Here is a 17,996-nt window from a genome sequence, read left to right as displayed (position 1 = left end):
GGAAGACTGTTATGTACAAAGACTCTTCTTGAAGCATCCCTTAGAAATTTTTGCTCCATCAGACCAAACTTTCAGCAGCTGAAACATTTCCCCATTCCTTACCATGGTTTGGCAACCTTCTTCAACCCTAGACCAATGGCCCAGGTTCTGAGCAAGCAAGAAAATAAAAAATCATAGACAAACTATTGCAAGTATTTTACAAGATGGTACACAATTTTGGCATGTCACGGATTATTCTTTCCTTTGTTTTGAGAGGTTTTGCAGGGAGGGCATCTCTTAAGGATCCAGTAGATGCTACCTTGTTATCCTCCTACTTAAACCATTGTCTTATCAGTCCCAAGAAGCTCTGCTAGTGTGGGCCCACTCAACACAACCTCATGGGCATAATTCTCCACAACTGAAGAAATACTGTTGTCTCTAGGCTGAAGAAAGTTGCCCAACCATAGTAACAAATGGCAGAATGTTTCAGCTGATGAAAGTTTGGTCTGATGAAGCAAAATAAAAATCCTTTTTTTTAATAATAACTTTATTACATTTGAAAGTAAAGATAAAACATGAGAAGACAGAAGAAGATTGAAAGAAAACTAAAGGATTTCTAATCCCTTTCTAGTCTTATCCCTGATTTAGATGATCGCTAGGGGTTGGGAGCATTATGTTTCCTCTTTATACTACCTCACTCCCTAATTCCTCTCTTTCTGACAATATTAATGAACAGTGTAATTATTCATGAGTAAAGAGGTCATATAAATTGCCAACAGCGTTCTGAAAGCCACCTAAAGTCATCTCCATCCCTTATTGACATATTCTCATGACAAATATTCACCAGCCAGAGGTCTTTAAAACCACTTCTGTATTAAGAGATGCTAAATGTTTGATAAGCCTGGTCTCCAGAGTGCAATCTGCAGTGTTTTATATATAGATTTAGACATAAAATATACATGGGTCTTTGGGTTCAGCCACAAACTGGATTTGACGAGTTGCAATGAGAACCATTTTTCAGTGCAGTTCTAGGCTGGAGGATGCAAAACAGCTGCTTATCCTCTTCCTTTTAAATCAGCTTTTTCTTGTGGTTTGTTACGTGGAATTTATGGTAGCGGAGAGTGAACATTATGCATTGAAGAAGTTAATTACTTCTACATTAACAGCAGTTGACAACCAATTTATACCTTTCACCTGAAGTTGGAACTCAAACTTAAGTCTCAATAACTCAGTTGTAGTTCATACAACCCTTGGAAGTTTCAGTCAGACTTCACCTTGTCTCATTCAGCATTTCTATATGCAGTCCTTTGGGTTTCATCCTGCAGTTTTCTGTCTTTCCAGGTGTGCTGTCCCCCTTTTTTCTTTTTTGAAATAAAAGCTCCTTAAAAGGGCAACCTTTTTCATTCCTTCAAGCACCGTCAGGGAACATCCAAACTATGCCAAGGTAATGCCAAATTTAGGAGAGTTTAATGTTGCAGTTACCTGCATTTGTAACACTGTGGCAATGAAAGACTGCAAAATGTGCACAGCAATATTAATTTATTTCTTCTAATTTGACTGTGAAATGAATCTTTATTTTTAAAAGGAGCTTTTCTTTTAGAAAAAATGATTTTTGTTTTTTTATTTTTTGCAACAGGAAGGAAAAGCTCTGTCTTTTCCCCAGATCCCCATTGAAGCTTTCTGTTGTAAATGAGTTATTTTGTAATAATCCTATAATACTGAAAAGTGTAGATAAAGCAGAGGTTCCCATTTTATATTATAGTGTGCTCAGCTTAGCCCATTAGTTTAACAGTAATTAACTTGTTGAAGCTTGGAGCTTCCAAAATAAATGAGATTATTTGTTCAAAATGCCATCAGGTCTGCTTGGAATGACATTTAAATTACATAATGTAAATCAGTTTGACCTGTAAGTCCTTGTCATTATTTAGTGACATTTCTTGCAGAATAAATTGTGTGAAGGTTGAGCAGCCTGGATATGAAGCTTGGCAGAAACCTATAAAAACAAATTATCCTTTCATTTTATACATCATTTATCCAGACATTTGTAAAAATTGCTTCGTCTTTCTGTAATGGAAAAGTGCCGTTTGGTCGTTTGAAGCACATTAGCTATGTAAGACTCAAGTTGAGCGTTTTAGGGGCTGCATTAGGGAGAAGGATTTGAGTAGCGGGAAGCACCCTGTGCCAGGAATGCTTGATCTGATTGTCCCCCTCTAGCGGCCATCATGCCTTGAGACAATTTCTCCACTGCTTCCATAGCAAATTCCCACGCTGCCAAGAAGTGATAGTTGGCAGAAATGATTTTCAGGTTCAGGTACAGCCACCAACTACAATCACATTTTACTAATTGAACCCATAGTCTGCAATCAATTAGGTCAGCAGCACAGCATCCATAGACCCCATAGCATCCATATATCAATGGTCATAATTGCGAACTGGCTGCCAAGCACCCAAATTGTGATCACATGACTGGGGGGGCAGAACGCTGCAATGGTCATATGCATGAGGATTGGTCGTAAGTCAAGTTTTTTTTTCAGCACTGTCATAAGTCTGAACTGTCACTAAACAAATGGTTGATAAGTGAGGACTACCGGTAGGTAGGTAGGTAGAATAAAAATATAATAGTAGTAGTAGTAATATATATGCATCGTTTTCAGTGGTCTTCCTTGGGCTGTAAGCAAACATTTCTGCTCATTTTATTCCATTGTAATCAGGAAAACGTAGTCAAAAAATTCATACACCAGAAAGTTCCAAAGTTAAATGTAAAGAAATTCTTCAGAAGAGATGTTTTTGTTGGTTTCTTTTAACGTTTATCCTTGAAACATCTGTCTAGCCAGATGACTGACATATATACGGACAATAAAAGATGTGTACTTCATTTTACTGTGCCTGGTTATTGGCAAGAGAGCCCTCTGGGGATTACCCCACATCAGATGGCATGTTGGAAGGACGTCTCTCTGTTTTTCTTTGTGCAAAAGGCTTTTGATGAGAGGAAATGTTGAACAGATGGTCATGTGCTATGTCTGTGTTTCAAGTGCATTTTTTTTTCCTGGAAGAAAACACATGGAGACAAAATGATAGCCCTTTTCTTTTATATTCATTTATGTAGGAATGTCTATCTCACCCATCTGATGCTTCTCTATATATTTCCAGACTAACTGAATTTAATTAATGGTTTTGAAGGTGAAATCTTAGGATCATTGTGTGTGAACCCTAGTGAGTGTTTTTTTTTTTAATTCATCTTGTAGTGATACCTTGCCTGAAAAACTTGCCAACCCTTGCCGTAAACTATCTAGTGACCTGAATTTTCTTGATCCTACCTGGGAAGTAAGTGTAGAACTTGTTGGTCCCAACCATCTGGAGCTTAAGAGGACTCTGCTGGTTTCTAGTCTCCTTCATGACTGCATCCTTCCTAGGTTTTACTGGTGAAGGCAGCAGTGAACCAAAAAATGCAGTTTCACACCATCATCTGCTCCTGGGCCAAAAGCTGATAAAAGTAGCAATGAACAGAATCATATTATTGTGCCCTTCTAAAGTGAAGCTCAATGTTCATTCAGGTCCAACACGCCAAAGAAAGCAGTGATTGCAGGAAGCATGCAGCTCTTAGCAGGGGTTAAGCTTTGCACTGGAAGAATTTTAACAAATCATCCCCACTATGAAGATAAGAGTCTGAGAGAAAGAACAAAACAGGTAAGGAGATCTAACTTTCTCCAGCTAGTTCCATTCTCATGCTTGCTTAGGTTCTCCTTGTTTTAGCAGTGGTGGATAAAAGTTCCTGTTTTTTACGTCTCCTCCAAATTAAGCAGATTATCAGAAACTTAAACAGGTTGTCCTCATTTAGTGACCACAATTGGGACTGGCAACAGTCATTAAGCGAAGCACTCGCTAAGTGAAACCGTGCTTATGATCTTACTTCAGGTTACCTTTGCTTTACAGACCTGCGAAGGTCATAAATGCGAGGATTGATCATAAAGTTACTTTTTCATCACCATTATAACTATGAACAGCTGCCAAACGAGGCAGTCACTAAACAAGGACTACCTATATCTTGACATAGATGTTCCTTTCTTTCATGTTCACTGTGATGAAAACAAATTGTATAATATAAAACTTATTAATGCTGGCATGTTCACTGAGGTGCATGAAACATTTGGGGCCCTAAAATCTGGAGCCGCAAAGAGAAATATCCTGAGTATATGACAGCTGATTATGTATTTATTGGTCTGTGTTAAGTATATTAGAGAGAATCTATTTTATATTTCCACTGAAACAAATTCAGATCCTTGGGCCATCCCGTTCCTGGGTTTCTGTTTTTAAAATTAGCCCTGCTGTACCAGAACAAAGTTTGCCTCCTTCGACATCATTTTCCACAACTGGCCATGACAGCAACAAGTCTTCATCACAGTCTATATCCCAAACAATAAAACAAATGAAGTAAAATACATTCAGACTACAGAATGGATCTCTTTTGTATCAGTAATCACCTTGTTTTCACCATAGCCACACAATCTTGGCTATAGTATTGGTGAAAACATAGTTGGAATCCAAAACGAAAAGATTGGCATAGTAGTTATCTATAGTAACAAGCATGATATCCTTCTAGAGGCCCTTATAAAAATTGCAGTAACACAACACACGTTGGTTAGTTTCAGTTTCTCCAGAATCAGATGGACAGGTGTATTAGTGGAATTGTGGCATACCTACCCTGTGATAACACAGTCTCTTGCGTGAAGAAGCTAGGAGGTCTCTTGCCTAGACATCTCAACTTGATCATTCCCACCCATGTTGGACTATAGCTCCCTTCTTTTCCAGCCAGTAGTAGGAGAAGATGGAGAAGATCAAGCTGTACAGGTAGTCCTCATTTAGCGATCACAATGGGGACCGGCAACTTGGTAGTTAAGTGAAGTGGTCACTGAGTGAAACCACAACTGTGCTTATGTTCTTACTTTAGCTTTCCTTTGCTTTATAGACCTGCGAAGGTGGTAAATGCAAGGATTGGTGGTCGCAAAGTTACTTTTTCATCTCCATTGTTAATTAATTACTAATGTAATTAAATCCAGTTAATTCACTCATTTGCAGGTTTATCAGGTGTATGCCAAAAGATCACCTGAAGATGTTCATAGGATCCTCAGATCTTTTGGCACTGACTTTGTGATCTTGGAGGACAGCATCTGTTACGAAAGAAGGCATAGCAGAGGTTGCCGGTTGCGTGACCTTCTCGATATTGCCAATGGCCACGTAAGTCTTTTCCAAAGCTGGCTTCCTAATTGCATTTAGGTAACTCCAAGAATTCAGCTACTGTTTTACATGTCCCTGGGACACCCCTTATGAAATCCATTGTGAACCAGGCAACAGAGCTGTTAAATCTGGAATCCCCAACCTTTTTGGCCTAGTGGGCACCTTTGAAATTCAGAAAACATGTGAGCCATGTTGCAAGATGGATGTGGGAACCAACCTAAGCATGCTTTCTCTAACACTGGGATCCCATAAGACTACTGAAGCTAATCAGGGGTTTGAAAGGCTGACATAGTATGTTATTTTCATTTCCTTGCTCGATCTAAGCTTCATTAATACAGCAGTATCAAAATAGTTGAACACCTTTGCGCTTTCTGTTACAGACGATGGATGGTCCTGGTGAAAACGATCCTGATCTGAAGCCTTCACCGTACCCTCGCTTCTGTGAGGAGATCAAAAGAAATCTGCCCTCGTATACAATGTATTTTACTAAAGTCTTCCACAACAAAACATTCCATGTTTACAAACTGGCTCGACATAAAAAAATCCCATAGCTTTGCTACACCAGTAGTAGAAAACACTAGTTTATAAAAACAGCTCATTTTAAAAAAAAAGTGAAATTGTTTTACACTGGTTGAAAGTGTTTACTTTTTAATTCCTCTGACAATTCAAGAGAGTTTGCTTTGATAACATTTTTCGTGTCCCAAAATATATGTAAGTTATCAAAGGCTAGTTGACAGAAGCCTCGGGTATATACAGAACACAGATCATAAAAAGTAAATATTTCATAAATTCCATCCCAATAATAATCCTGTGATATTTTTCTAAAAAAAGATCTAAAGATGGGGAAGGGTCTGTTATGCCACTCCCTTCCCGACTACAGCCCATGCATCAAAGATCTCGGTGGGCCTTCTTTTCCATTTATTCTTTAGGGAATTCTGTCCAGAGTTAGTATGCTCATGTGGGTCTTATAAGTTGGGATTCTTCTTCACATTTTGTGACTCCCTGTGCTTATTAAGGACCAAGAATAGGGCTGGATTGTTTAGAGGTGAGCTGATTTTGCTGGCATTTAAGCCAAGTAAGTACTTTGCATCACAGATTGAATCTTCTTTGCTCAGATCCTGAAGCTCAGAGCTCTGCTGTGAGAATATGTAGGATCACTGTAAAGAATACTTTGTTGCCGTCAGTGCGCTGGGACCAAAATATCAGCTGTGTAGTAACCAAGAGCAACATGATCCTTTCATCTCCCCATCAGCCCACTTTTCTCTGCAAGGTTCAATCAGGAGGGCTATAAGAATCCATGTTCCTGTGCTGGAAAAGGAGCTCTGTTTCATAGCACAAATCAAGCTGATGTAAAAGCATGGAATGGACAGTGTCGTTGCTTTGACTCTTTTTGAACTGATTTATATGTTACTAGACACATTTGACGCAGAGCCACCAGTGTTGCTGCCCAGATCACAAGTGCGAGATGGGCGGCTATATCAATTTAATAAATAAATAAAAATAGAACCTTTAAATGTGGAAAGCAATCAGGCGGCACACTGCAACTGCCCCACCTGTACCCTCAAGTGCTGCGTCTTTTAATCCACTTTGTCTTAACAAGTTTCTTACTGTCCTGACACCTTTAGCCATGTTCACATTCTCCGTGCAGACTTCCAGATAAACATGGAAGGATGGGGGGACAGGATTGCAGGCTGGATTCCCATCCTTAGCACGTTGAAAGAGCTTTTGTAGGGGGCAACTCAGTTCTCAACTCTCTCAATAACTCAGTCCTCAGTTTCAGCTGTAGATTGATAGGTTTTCATGCAACGCTCTGGTCTTGTAGGGGGCCGTTATTCAACAGTTAGACTCCCAATCCAACAAAGATTTTCATAGACACCCAAGTGCTTGTGGTCACCGTCTGAACAGCACTCCTACCCATTTTCAGGGTCTGTGGTTCTTCAAACTCATTACTACCAGGGTTTCTCACACAGCATTTCGGGATTAGTAGCAATCTGCTTTCTTGTCTTCCATGTTTAACTGCTGATTTGTCCACGTGTAGAATGTAATTTGGAAGAGTACAGGTAGTCCTCGCTTAACAACCACAAATGGGATTGGAATTTCAGTTGCTAAGCAAAGCAGTCATAAAGCAAATCTGACTTGATTTTACCACCTTTTTTTCAGTGGTTGTTAAGCAAATCACAGGCATTAAATGAACCGTGTGGTTGTTAAGCAAATCACGTCCCCCATTGATTTTGCTTGCTTGCAGAAGCCAGCCAGGAAGGTCAAAAACGGCAATCACGTGACCATGGGATGCTGTGACAGTCATAAATGCAAACCAGTTGCCAAGTGCCCAAATTGTGATCATGTGATCGCAGGGATGCTGCAATGGTCGTTAAGTGTGAGGACTGGTCAGAAGTCCATTTTTCAGCACCATCGTAAGTCCAAACCATCATCAAACAAATTGTTAAGTGAGGACTACCTATAATGTAGAACGACCTGTATTTCAAGGGGTTAAAAGAGGTGTTGACATGAAAATGCCCCCAAACTGCTCTTACACAAAACAATGTTCAGTTTCTATATTCTGCCCCCACCTTACTTCAGGTGTGTAACATCCTAAGGAGGACAAATAATGCCGTAAAGAATTCTCCTAAAAAGGCCAGGTATTTGGTTTCTAATGGAAAATGCGATTTCATGGTTCCAAAAACTCATCCGTATGCCATCCCTCCTTGTCCAGAACAAACCCCATGAATCATGTCTTATATTGACGCAAGTGGAATTCGCATCTTTGCACATTTTGGAAGTTTTACGAAGACTGTCAACTTCATAATGCCTTATTTTTAAGGAAGTCACTGTGACAATGATGTTGTTGCTAATTTCAACATTGTATGTGGAACTGGAGAGGAAAGCTTGGCTGGATGCAGAACCCCTCCAATTTTTTAGTGGCTGCCCAGCAGCTGTAGGTACAGCCTCTCTTAGGATGTCCTCTTAGCACAAACCCCACTGAAAAGGATGGGAGGTAAAGGAGGAGATGATACCTCTCTGTAACTTGAGCACTGAGTGTCTGAAAGTAATTCCCAGTGGGATGCAGCTGGTATTCATTTCTGAAACAAAATGCAATGGTACTCAAGTGCCTCTGGAAAGTCATCGAAGTATCATTAAGGGTATATTTGGCTGGTTCAAATAATTCACATAAGAAAATTGTTACAATTAATTTCTAACTGCAAGAAACTTACGGGGCCTTGACTAGCTTCTCCCAAATTTAATTAAATCAAGATGGGTAATGAGATTAGAGTTCCCCAACTGAGCTGTCTTACGTTTCCCAATTATAGAAATGCTTTCCCCTTTGCAATTGTCCCTGGGTATATTACTGCAGGGATAGATATGGTTCTGTCAACCACACACACAATAATTTCACATTTTGGCAAGCAGGATGTTCCCACCTGACACCTCCCACTGCCACCAAACAGAGCAGGGTGCCTTTAAGTCAGAGCTGGATGTGGACCACTTTTGTTTTAAGGGGGGAAAAGTCCCTGAATAATTCATCTTGTTTCCCTTAATGAGGTTGGAGCCCCCCGCCAGTTCAGCATAATACAACAATAAACATTTCAGTTAAGTACTAAAACTTTAATTAAGCCTGTAGGGATGCATGCTTGATCTTGCCAAGAATACAGTCTAGATCGGTCAATGAGAAAGGTGCAATTTAATTTAAGGTAAGTTCATATAGAGGCTAACCAACTCAGTGACACCTGGATCTCTCCCAAGCTGCCTACACAGACACAGATCAACTTGGCAGGGTTCACACAACACATTTAACCCTGCTTACCAATAAACCCATTTTCTACTCAAGAGAGAACGTTGCTTGGATCAATGTGTTAACTTAGCTAGGGCTTTCTAAAGAGGAGAGGATGAAACAGAGTCCCAGGGATCTTAAAAGCAAGTCACTTCTGCTTTTTAACATCAGACACACTGATTCACCATGCCTGATAACTGCAAAGCAATTTCAGTGCTATTCCCTGGTGTTTGGAGGACATCTAGAAACACAAGAAACATGCTCATTTTTACAGCTACCAGAAACAGCAGTTCTATTCCTGGATATATATATAAAACTTACTCATTGGCATTTCTCTCTCTCTCTCTCTCTCTCTCTCTCTCTCTATATATATATATATATATATATATATATTTAAACTTACTCATTGGCATTTCTCTTTGTATTACTCCTGCCAACAGCAGCAGCAAACTGTCTAACAGGCAAGAATTTATGTCTGAATGGCACCAAAAGTCTTCTCAAAGAGTTTCCAGAAGGGGGCAATGCCATTTAAGCTCTGATTCAGGCAACTAGAGGTGAAGCTAGGGGATCTGAACATGTTTATAATAAAAAGGGCGGGGTAAGGCAAAGATGAAGAAGCATGCACGGGAACATTTGCTGAAAAAGAATGAAGGCCAGCCATATGGACAGTCCAAACATATGGACATACCACTCAGCAGAAAAGCTCACTGTATTTGGTGGATGCTGGTAAATGTTGTGTCATCATCTTCCTATAAGCCTATTATTCCTCTACTCTTCCCTTCCCCTATGGAATACCTTGAATGCAAAAAAACTTAGAATGGATAATGACAGTTGTTCTTAGCCTAGTTCCATATGCCAACTCACCACCAAGACAAAACTCCCTTAAGCTGTTCCCAGCGTCTACCCATTACCCAACAGTGGTAACCCAACTGCTTATGTATAACAAGGATCAAAACATGGTAGGAAGAAGAGTCGGGAATGGAAGTTAGATCCAAGAATTCTTAGCTTCCTCCTACAAGAATGACTCATTAAATTGCCCATATGAGCTGTCTAACGGGCATCCCTTGTAACAACCATCTCAAGTTAATATTCAAGAAAATGATTCAGTTCTTATTTACAGAGCATTTGTTTCTACAAAAGCTTCCAAGGGGAGGGCCACCTTTCTATGGATGTTCCTACAGCTTTAAGAAAGAGAAAGTAATTGTAGATCAGTTACCTGAGGGGTTTTTTTCCCCCCAATATCTAAATACGCATAATCTAAGCCTTCTCTGACCCCATCACGGCCCATTTTTTTCCCCTGACATTCAGAATTGGGGGATAAATCAAGCCATCAAGGACAGAAAGACCAATTGATAAACACACACTACAATACAACAGCAACAGGCACCATAGCTACAAAAAAAAAGTAATCTTGCATGGTGCAGTTCGGTTCAAGCGTTTGAGTGATTTGTGATTTGGCAGTGACATGTTGAACAAGTTTTGTTTTTTTAACAAGTATAGATCTTTGGGAAGAGAATAAAATCTGAAGCATGACTTTTAAAATATTGCCATCATTTGCTCTGTTGAAATAAGGGGCATGTAACCCAGAAATATTACCTACCGTATAAAAAAAGATCAGCAACCAGCTGCATTGTTGGAAAAGGCATATATAGGGTTCATTTGCAATTAAGCATCCGAAGATTGAAGGTCTAATGTGAATTACTTCTGTCCCCCCCACCCCAAAAAAAGGCTATGTCCTAATTTAGGAATGAGGCATCTCTTTCCATGGTTCTGCAGTTCAGCTTTTCTTATTTAGCACTATATTTACATTTTTCAGGCCTGCCCAAAGAGTGGCCCATCAGATCAAATGCCACCCATCAATCATGCATTATGACTGTAGATATTTGACAAGCTTCTTGCACCAGCAGGTACAGTCCTAGAGAAGCTGACTGTGTCACATGGCTGACAAATCTTTTAACTTGCACAGATTGTGCAAGCCTGGTTTTAGAATGTATTAGTAGCTAAACGTTGTATTTTGGTCTTCCTCTGTTTTCAGTTGTCCTGTCTGCTCATCCCACTACCAAATACGTCATGATGTTGTTTATTTACATCTAACACCTCTTGGCTTTAAAAAAAATACATAAATATGCAAACAACTTGCAGTTTATCTCTAACTGTAATTATGCAGAAGTTATGTCCCATATATGTCAAGTATATTTATTCCCAAGTATGCATGCAGTGGATTGCAGCCCAATTCTGCTTCATCTCTTGGTGCACAAGAAAAGGTGTCTTACGCGTGTATCAAAGGGTGCAATGGCTCAGTGGTTAAGACACCAGGCTTGTCAATCGGAAGGTTGCAAGTTTGGCGGTTCAAGACCCTAGCCCCACCCCACATGACAGAGCGTGCTCCCACACTCACCCCAGCTCTTGCCAACCTAGCAATTTGAAAGCATGCAAATGCAAGTAGATAAATAGGTTCGACTTCGGCGGGAATGTAACAGCGTTCCGTGCCTGTCATGACAGCCACGTGACCACGGAAGTGTCTTCGGACACGGCTGGCTCTTCCGCCATGAAAGGAAGATGAGCACTTCCTGCTAGAGTCAGACACAACTGTACAGGGGAAACCTTTATTCTAAAATGCTTTACCTTTACCTACATGTGTGATGGTCCTGGCTTGCAATCAGTACTCCACACACAAAACATGTTGGAATCGATGGGAATTTTTTATTGCGCTCTGTAACCCATGACACATTAAAGATCTAAGTTATTTCAGCTTTACAAGTATCGGTATAAATAAATTCCTTTTCCCCTCCCCTCTAGTCTCGTGCCTCAGTCAGGGTGTTTGAAGGTCCAAGGTGCTGAATTAACAACTTCCCCTTCCTGCCCATCTGCCGGCTATTGCTTTCATGTGTTTGTTTGCTGAGCATCCCTGGCTGGCGCCATGTCACCATGACGCCCAGGTGGGTGTCGTTCATGACAACATGTATATAAAAGTTTGCTCGTCCTCTATGATGCAAAGGAAGTTGTAATTCTGTGGAGCTAAAACAGTGTTTTGCAACCTCAGAATTCTGGGAGCTGAAGTCCACCCATCTTAAAGTTGCTGAGGTTGAGAAATACTAAGCTAAAATGTGACAAGGAAGCCAACGCTGGGAATTGCATATCTGGGGAGCCAGTGAGTTCTTTGCTCCTTCTAGTTTTAAATGTTTTTCTGATTAACAATGCAGGCATTTTACCAAGCAAGCATTTTCTAAAATGCCGTTGTAAAACACATGATACATATTATCTTGCCAATAAAATTCTTTCTAAAAAAGGAGCCCTGATGCTTTTTGTCTAAGGCAGCCATTAAAAAAGCAATTCATTATTTCCCCCCATTTTCTGATGTTGTCTTTGACAACTTAACATGCTGGAAGGACTTACTATTTAGTTAAATCATCTTTGAGCTTTATCCGCCTGTGAAAGCAGCTGTTGCTGAATTTCCAAGTTAAATGCTTTACCAGATACATTTTTTTTTCTCTGCCACTACCTGGTGCACTTAGTAAAGCCAGCCACTTATCTGAGAACAGAATTTGGCCAGCCATAACCAGAAAAGGCTTTATAACCCTGAAGGATCCAATGTTGCTTTTCCTTCTCTTCCTAATGCACAAATTTTCAATGTTTTTGGAAACTGTCCATGACTGAAAGAAGTCTGTTTCTATCGGGGAAACTTAGCCCCAAATCAACTGCATGACGCAGGCATATTATTTGAGCTTCCAAAGGCTTCTTGAGGTCAAGGGCTTAAAATCACAGCTGCATTTTTGGAGATGAGCATTAATAGTCCCATACTTACCTCCTTGACTGATCAACATTGGAGAAAATATTGGTAATTTGGGGCCCAAGAAAGTATTTCTCTATAGCAGTGTTTCTTAAAGCGTGGCCCTGGAACCCCTGAGGGTTTCCCAAGAGCTCTCAGGCGTCCTTGAAATCAAAATTATTTGCCAGCCTATGTTGAAAAATAATACAATATTAAAATCAGTCATGAGAAGCAGCAGCAAATGTGTCAATTTAAATTTTTAATACAGTAAATATAAATATAACCCATAAAGCTCTTTTGGGGTCCTCCATAATTTTTAAAAGTGGGAAGGGGTCCTGAGAGAAAAATGTTTAGGAAACACTGTTCTATAGCAAGGGAAGACTTTTTGCGGGCGGCAGATCCAATGTTCCAAAGGTGGGGGGGGTGATGAATGCCATCCATGGGTAAGGCTGATGCAGCAATGGGGGCAAACCATTCAGAGGTGCAGAGCTCTGGATTGCATTTGAAAACCTGGTAATGCACCTGAGGGAGGCATATTCTCAGATCCAGGTGTGACAAGCAGGAGTCACACATAGCCACTTCTCTGGAATCTTTGTCTCCCCCTTTTTAGGGGGAGATGGGCGGTGATATAAATTGGAATAATAAATAAATCCAGTCCATAACATGGAGGTAGTCCTCACTTAACAACCATTTGTTTAGTGATGGTTCAGACTTACAACGGTATTGAAAAAGTGACTTACGACCAGTTCTCACACTTATAACCATCACAGCATCCCCGCAGTCACATGATCACGATCTGGGCACTTGGCAACCGGTTCATGTTTACGACCCTCACAGCGTCCCATGGTCATGGGACTGCCATTTTTGACCTTCCCAGCTGGCTTCTGACAAGTAAAATCAATGGGGAACTGTGTGATTTGCTTAATGACCCCGGGGTTTGCTTAATGTCTGCAGTGAATTACTTAATGACCGCCGCCAAAAAGGTCATAAAATCGGGACAGGTTTGCTTAATGACCGCTTTGCTTAGCAACCAAAATTCTCATCCCAATTGTGGTCGTTAAGCGAGGACTACCTGAAACACAGGTATCTAAAATGAGCCATGAAAGAAGACAAAAGAGAGGAAATTGCACACAAAAATAAAAACAGTCTTTGCTTCTTATACATATCAATCATACCATGATGTTTTAGAGCTTACTACATTTGTACATTTTCTGGGGTTAAGCTCTATTGTGTGAGCCATCCAGAAACCCAGCTGATGTTCATCGTATCTCAATAAATCTCTACTAGGGACAATGAGTTACAATTACATCATCTACTTTTAATATAAACAGTTGGGGTCCTTTTCTGAAAAAAAAAAGACTTTCACACTGGGAAAAAAAAAGGCTGAAGACACTTACAAACATCAGAGAGCAAGTGCATCTCCCTAAAATCAGGGCACCTAATTTTTATTAAGCCAAGGCACACATTTCAACTTTTAAGTAGCACAGACCTCAAAAAGTAGTGAACAAGGCCCGGACAGAAGCTAAATTTAATTTCAGCCTAACTACATTTCATTAAAATGTAGATTTAATTTAATGATCCTCTAGTCATGTATCTAATAGTTTTCCCCCACTGTACAGCTAAACATTACAATTGATAAGAAATATTTGGAAGTCTCGGCCTCAGCAAAGCTTTTTGGGTGGCAAATGGTAGCATGAGGTTCAACTTGTCCACCTCTGCCCTGAACTGATCCAAAAGTGGTGTTCTTTTGTTTTTGGTTTTTTGGTAGAATTAAAAAAAAAAACTGGGCTGGAATATTGCTTGATTAAAAGCAGGCAGTGAAACAAGGAATTTCCACAGAAAAGCATCTCCCCACTTGACAGACAACATAGCTCCTTAAGCAAAATGCCTATCAGAAAACATCCCCTTAAATACTTGAGCATAGGTTTTGTCTTAACTAACAATGCAGAGGAATTGCAAATTTGACATCCACGTTTTATCTGCCTTGTGGAGGACACACAGGAGTTTTTGAAATAGCTGTGCCAAATGTGAAAGCTCCATATACCTACTTTGCTACGTCAATCCTGTCTCACATCTTCAGAAAGGGAGGAAATTGACATTTAAACACAGCGGCAAAATCTGGCTACCACTGTGAAATGCAACCGATTGTTATGCTTACAGCATACAATAAATGCAAAATACAAGTTTAAAAAAGGAAATGGCTATTTCCAAACCCCCAACTGCAATCCCATCTTTGTACATATAACACAAACAAGAAAAGGTTAAAAAAGGAAAACAATTACAGACCCATAAATATTAACTATTACTCCAGTTGACACCAATATAGTCCTTATTTGTGCATTTTTCCTTCCACGGCAAATGTTTTATTGTCCCAGCATCCTGATCAGGCGCAAACGCTTCCCCAAGCACTACTGTTGACCATTTCTCTGTTAAAATAAATTATAATAAATCTGCATTAATTTCTCTCCTTTTTCCAAAGAGCTTTATATTCTACAGGATTTATCGCCCCACTTATCATTTTTATTGCGGCTTAGTGTTCTCCAAGGTTATGATCCAAGCCGTTTCAAACCATCCTGCAGCAAATCCCTCTGCTTTTTTAGCAAAGTACAGCTGAAGACGAGGCCACAAATATCAGGCACAGGATTGCCTTAAATAAAGAAAGATAGCCTTGCCCTTGATTTATTCCGGAAATTCTGCCCCAAAGAAAGATGGTTTCTGCAGCCTGAATACATTACTGAAGATTAGGAGAAGTGAAGGTATTTTCTATTTTTGTCTGATTTTTTTTTCTCTGTCTTCCAATGAAACGTGCAATTCTCATTCTTACATCAATTCCTGATGTCTCCAATTAAAAAGAATCTTACACAGCAGATGTTGGGATGTGATCTCTGGGGAGATGCTCCTAGCTTCAGGAGATGTTCCTGTCAACATGGAGGCTTTCTTTCATTTCCATCATTTTCCTAAGATTTTAGACAACTGCGTGGGCTGAGCTGAAAGGATTCTAAAGGTTCTATATAGGTCTGTGTGCATAACAAAATTTCAGCTTTTCTGATGCATATCAGTGGGAATCAAAATGATTCCACAGCACATTTAATACATAAATAAATACTGATGTTCCCTGTGTAATGGTCATATTCTTCCTGGGATTATGCAGTGCTTTGGATCATGAACTTAGCACTTGTCTGTAACTTTTTAAAGCAGCTGGATCTTTCTCCGGGACCACACAGCTGTCCTCTATGGTTAATCCATAGTTCTTGGAATAGCTGTGACTGCTTCAAATAGTTGTAGATAGGTGCTACGTTCACATCCCTATAATCTGAAGCACTTCTTTGGAACTGCATCTGAAGCCCCACAAGGCTCTAGCTTCTTCTATGTCCTATATGTTGATACTCACACTTTGAAAAGGGCATTGTACTTATGTCTACTAAACTACAACTCCTAGAATAATTTAGACATCATAGTACTTCATGGGTATAAATAGGTTTTCTGTTTATAGAAATCCTTAGCCATTTTCATCAGTTTCTAGGGTTAAAGGGTGTAGCATTTACTCCTCAATTATCTGTTCCTCAAGTGGTATTCAAAGACTTATTATCTGTGATTATTATCAATTTCATCACCCAAACTTCTGGTCAAAGTGTTGGCAGAATTCACTGGCAGATTCCCACTATTAGCTATAATAATGGGTAGAAGGAATAGCTTATGTTTCTGTCAGTAATTGCTCTGCTGTATCCATTCCATTATCCAAAGGGTTCTGATAATCAGATACCAACAAAGACATAAAAGGTGGTGTATTTTCTTCACTGTTTGAATCAAGAGCCCAATATAAATTAGACGTAGATTTGTATGTGACCTCGCAAATTTCCCAGACCAAAAATCTGTTATATATCAAACTTGGCCTATTGTCATTGATATCCAGCAAGTCAATCACTATCTGTATGGGGAATCAAGCCCTTGATCCTAAGTTCATATGTTTAAACCATATTTCTGAGTCACTTCCCAAATGCTGATAGTACATGAGCACCTTGGCTGCAAACCAGCTGATCAGATCCAAATCCATCTTCAGGGAATACTGTTTCCATTCCATTCAGAAGCTTCATCTGTACCTCAGTGGTGCTAACCTGCATAATGACCACAGATACATACAGTATTCAAAGAAAGCATTCAGTAGGACAAATCAAAACGCCAAAACAAAGCTGTGGTCATTACAGTCATCCACTTTGTTAGCAGCATCTGCAGCAAACCACAACAATGACAAAATGAGAAAACACATGCAGGCACCTCATCACACAAATGTCACCCATAGATACTTGCATCCTGACATCTGACACAAATAAATAAGCTGCATTTTCAGGAAGTCATAGACATTAACTGCTCATCCCATGGACATCTGTGATTTCAATTAAATAAAAGGTCATAGTAGAAACATCCAGATCTTTTAATTTATTAGTTGAACCACCTTTCATGGACCTGCCCAGTAGCCCAAAATCATTCTCAGTCACAGGCAGGTCTTCTTTATGATTTTTACTTTCAAACTTCTGGATCTCCCCCAATAATATTGAACGTTAAATGTGCATTTTTCTGCACTGTCTACATTGTCATAAAAATGGAAGTAGCAAGTTGAAAGATAAAATAAAATAGAATAAAACAGAGAATAGATTCAGAGCTGCTCATCCATCACCCACCATTGACATCAATCGCTGACATTTTTATTCATCTCTGAGCTGACAGCACTAGTTTCAAGAACTGCAGCTTACCAAACACAAAACTTTCAGTTTGCTTTCTTAAGTAGAACCTGAAGCTGAGAATAGATCCTGGCAATGAAGAAGAAATCCAGAAATTTCAGCAGTCCTGGGTGTAATGATTGCCCAGTCCAAATACTCAGACTCACAAGAGGTTGCTAAATGAAATCTGATTTATTAGGAAACTTGTGACAAGTACAGAGAAAGCTGAGAATGACAGAAAGCGTGCCAAATACAAACTAAAAACCCTCGCTGCAAATGTAACCCCTCCTCCCGACTAGCAGCATCAACACCACCCAACCCAGGTGCTGTTAACCGTCATCCCTTCTAGCCTGGGAAAGCAACCTTGAACACATGAGATAACCCAAATACATTCCGAGCTTGCAGCCAAGAGATAAGCATTCTATTTGCAAGAACTGTCCTCCCTTCAAAGATGAAACACGCATCAGCTTAATGACATGTGAACCGTTACGATGTACTAAGCACATTGAAACGGCGAACATGACAC

The 17,996-nt window shown here is 39.9% G+C and overlaps 2 protein-coding genes across 7 annotated transcripts in view; one reads left to right on the top strand and one right to left on the bottom strand.

Moving 5' to 3' along the window:
• The window catches only part of DPY19L3 (dpy-19 like C-mannosyltransferase 3), a 29,167-nt gene extending 23,159 nt beyond the window's left edge, over window positions 1-6,008 (top strand). For all 5 annotated transcript variants that reach the window (XM_063313218.1, XM_063313217.1, XM_063313219.1 and 2 more), the window contains 3 exons: window positions 3,534-3,666; window positions 5,056-5,214; window positions 5,595-6,008. In XM_063313218.1, the coding sequence (XP_063169288.1) occupies window positions 3,534-3,666; window positions 5,056-5,214; window positions 5,595-5,765 (463 nt within the window). In that variant the 3' untranslated portion in view covers window positions 5,766-6,008. The remainder of the gene's footprint in view (window positions 1-3,533; window positions 3,667-5,055; window positions 5,215-5,594) is intronic.
• SLC7A9 (solute carrier family 7 member 9) overlaps window positions 1-17,996 on the bottom strand; it is a 304,184-nt gene that overhangs the window by 154,263 nt on the left and 131,925 nt on the right. The gene's annotated exons all lie outside the window — the stretch shown is intronic.

This window comes from Candoia aspera, chromosome 11 (genome assembly GCF_035149785.1).
Source record: "Candoia aspera isolate rCanAsp1 chromosome 11, rCanAsp1.hap2, whole genome shotgun sequence".
In the NCBI taxonomy this organism is placed as follows: Eukaryota; Metazoa; Chordata; class Lepidosauria; order Squamata; family Boidae; genus Candoia; species Candoia aspera.
This window is presented reverse-complemented; position numbering and strand designations above follow the sequence as displayed.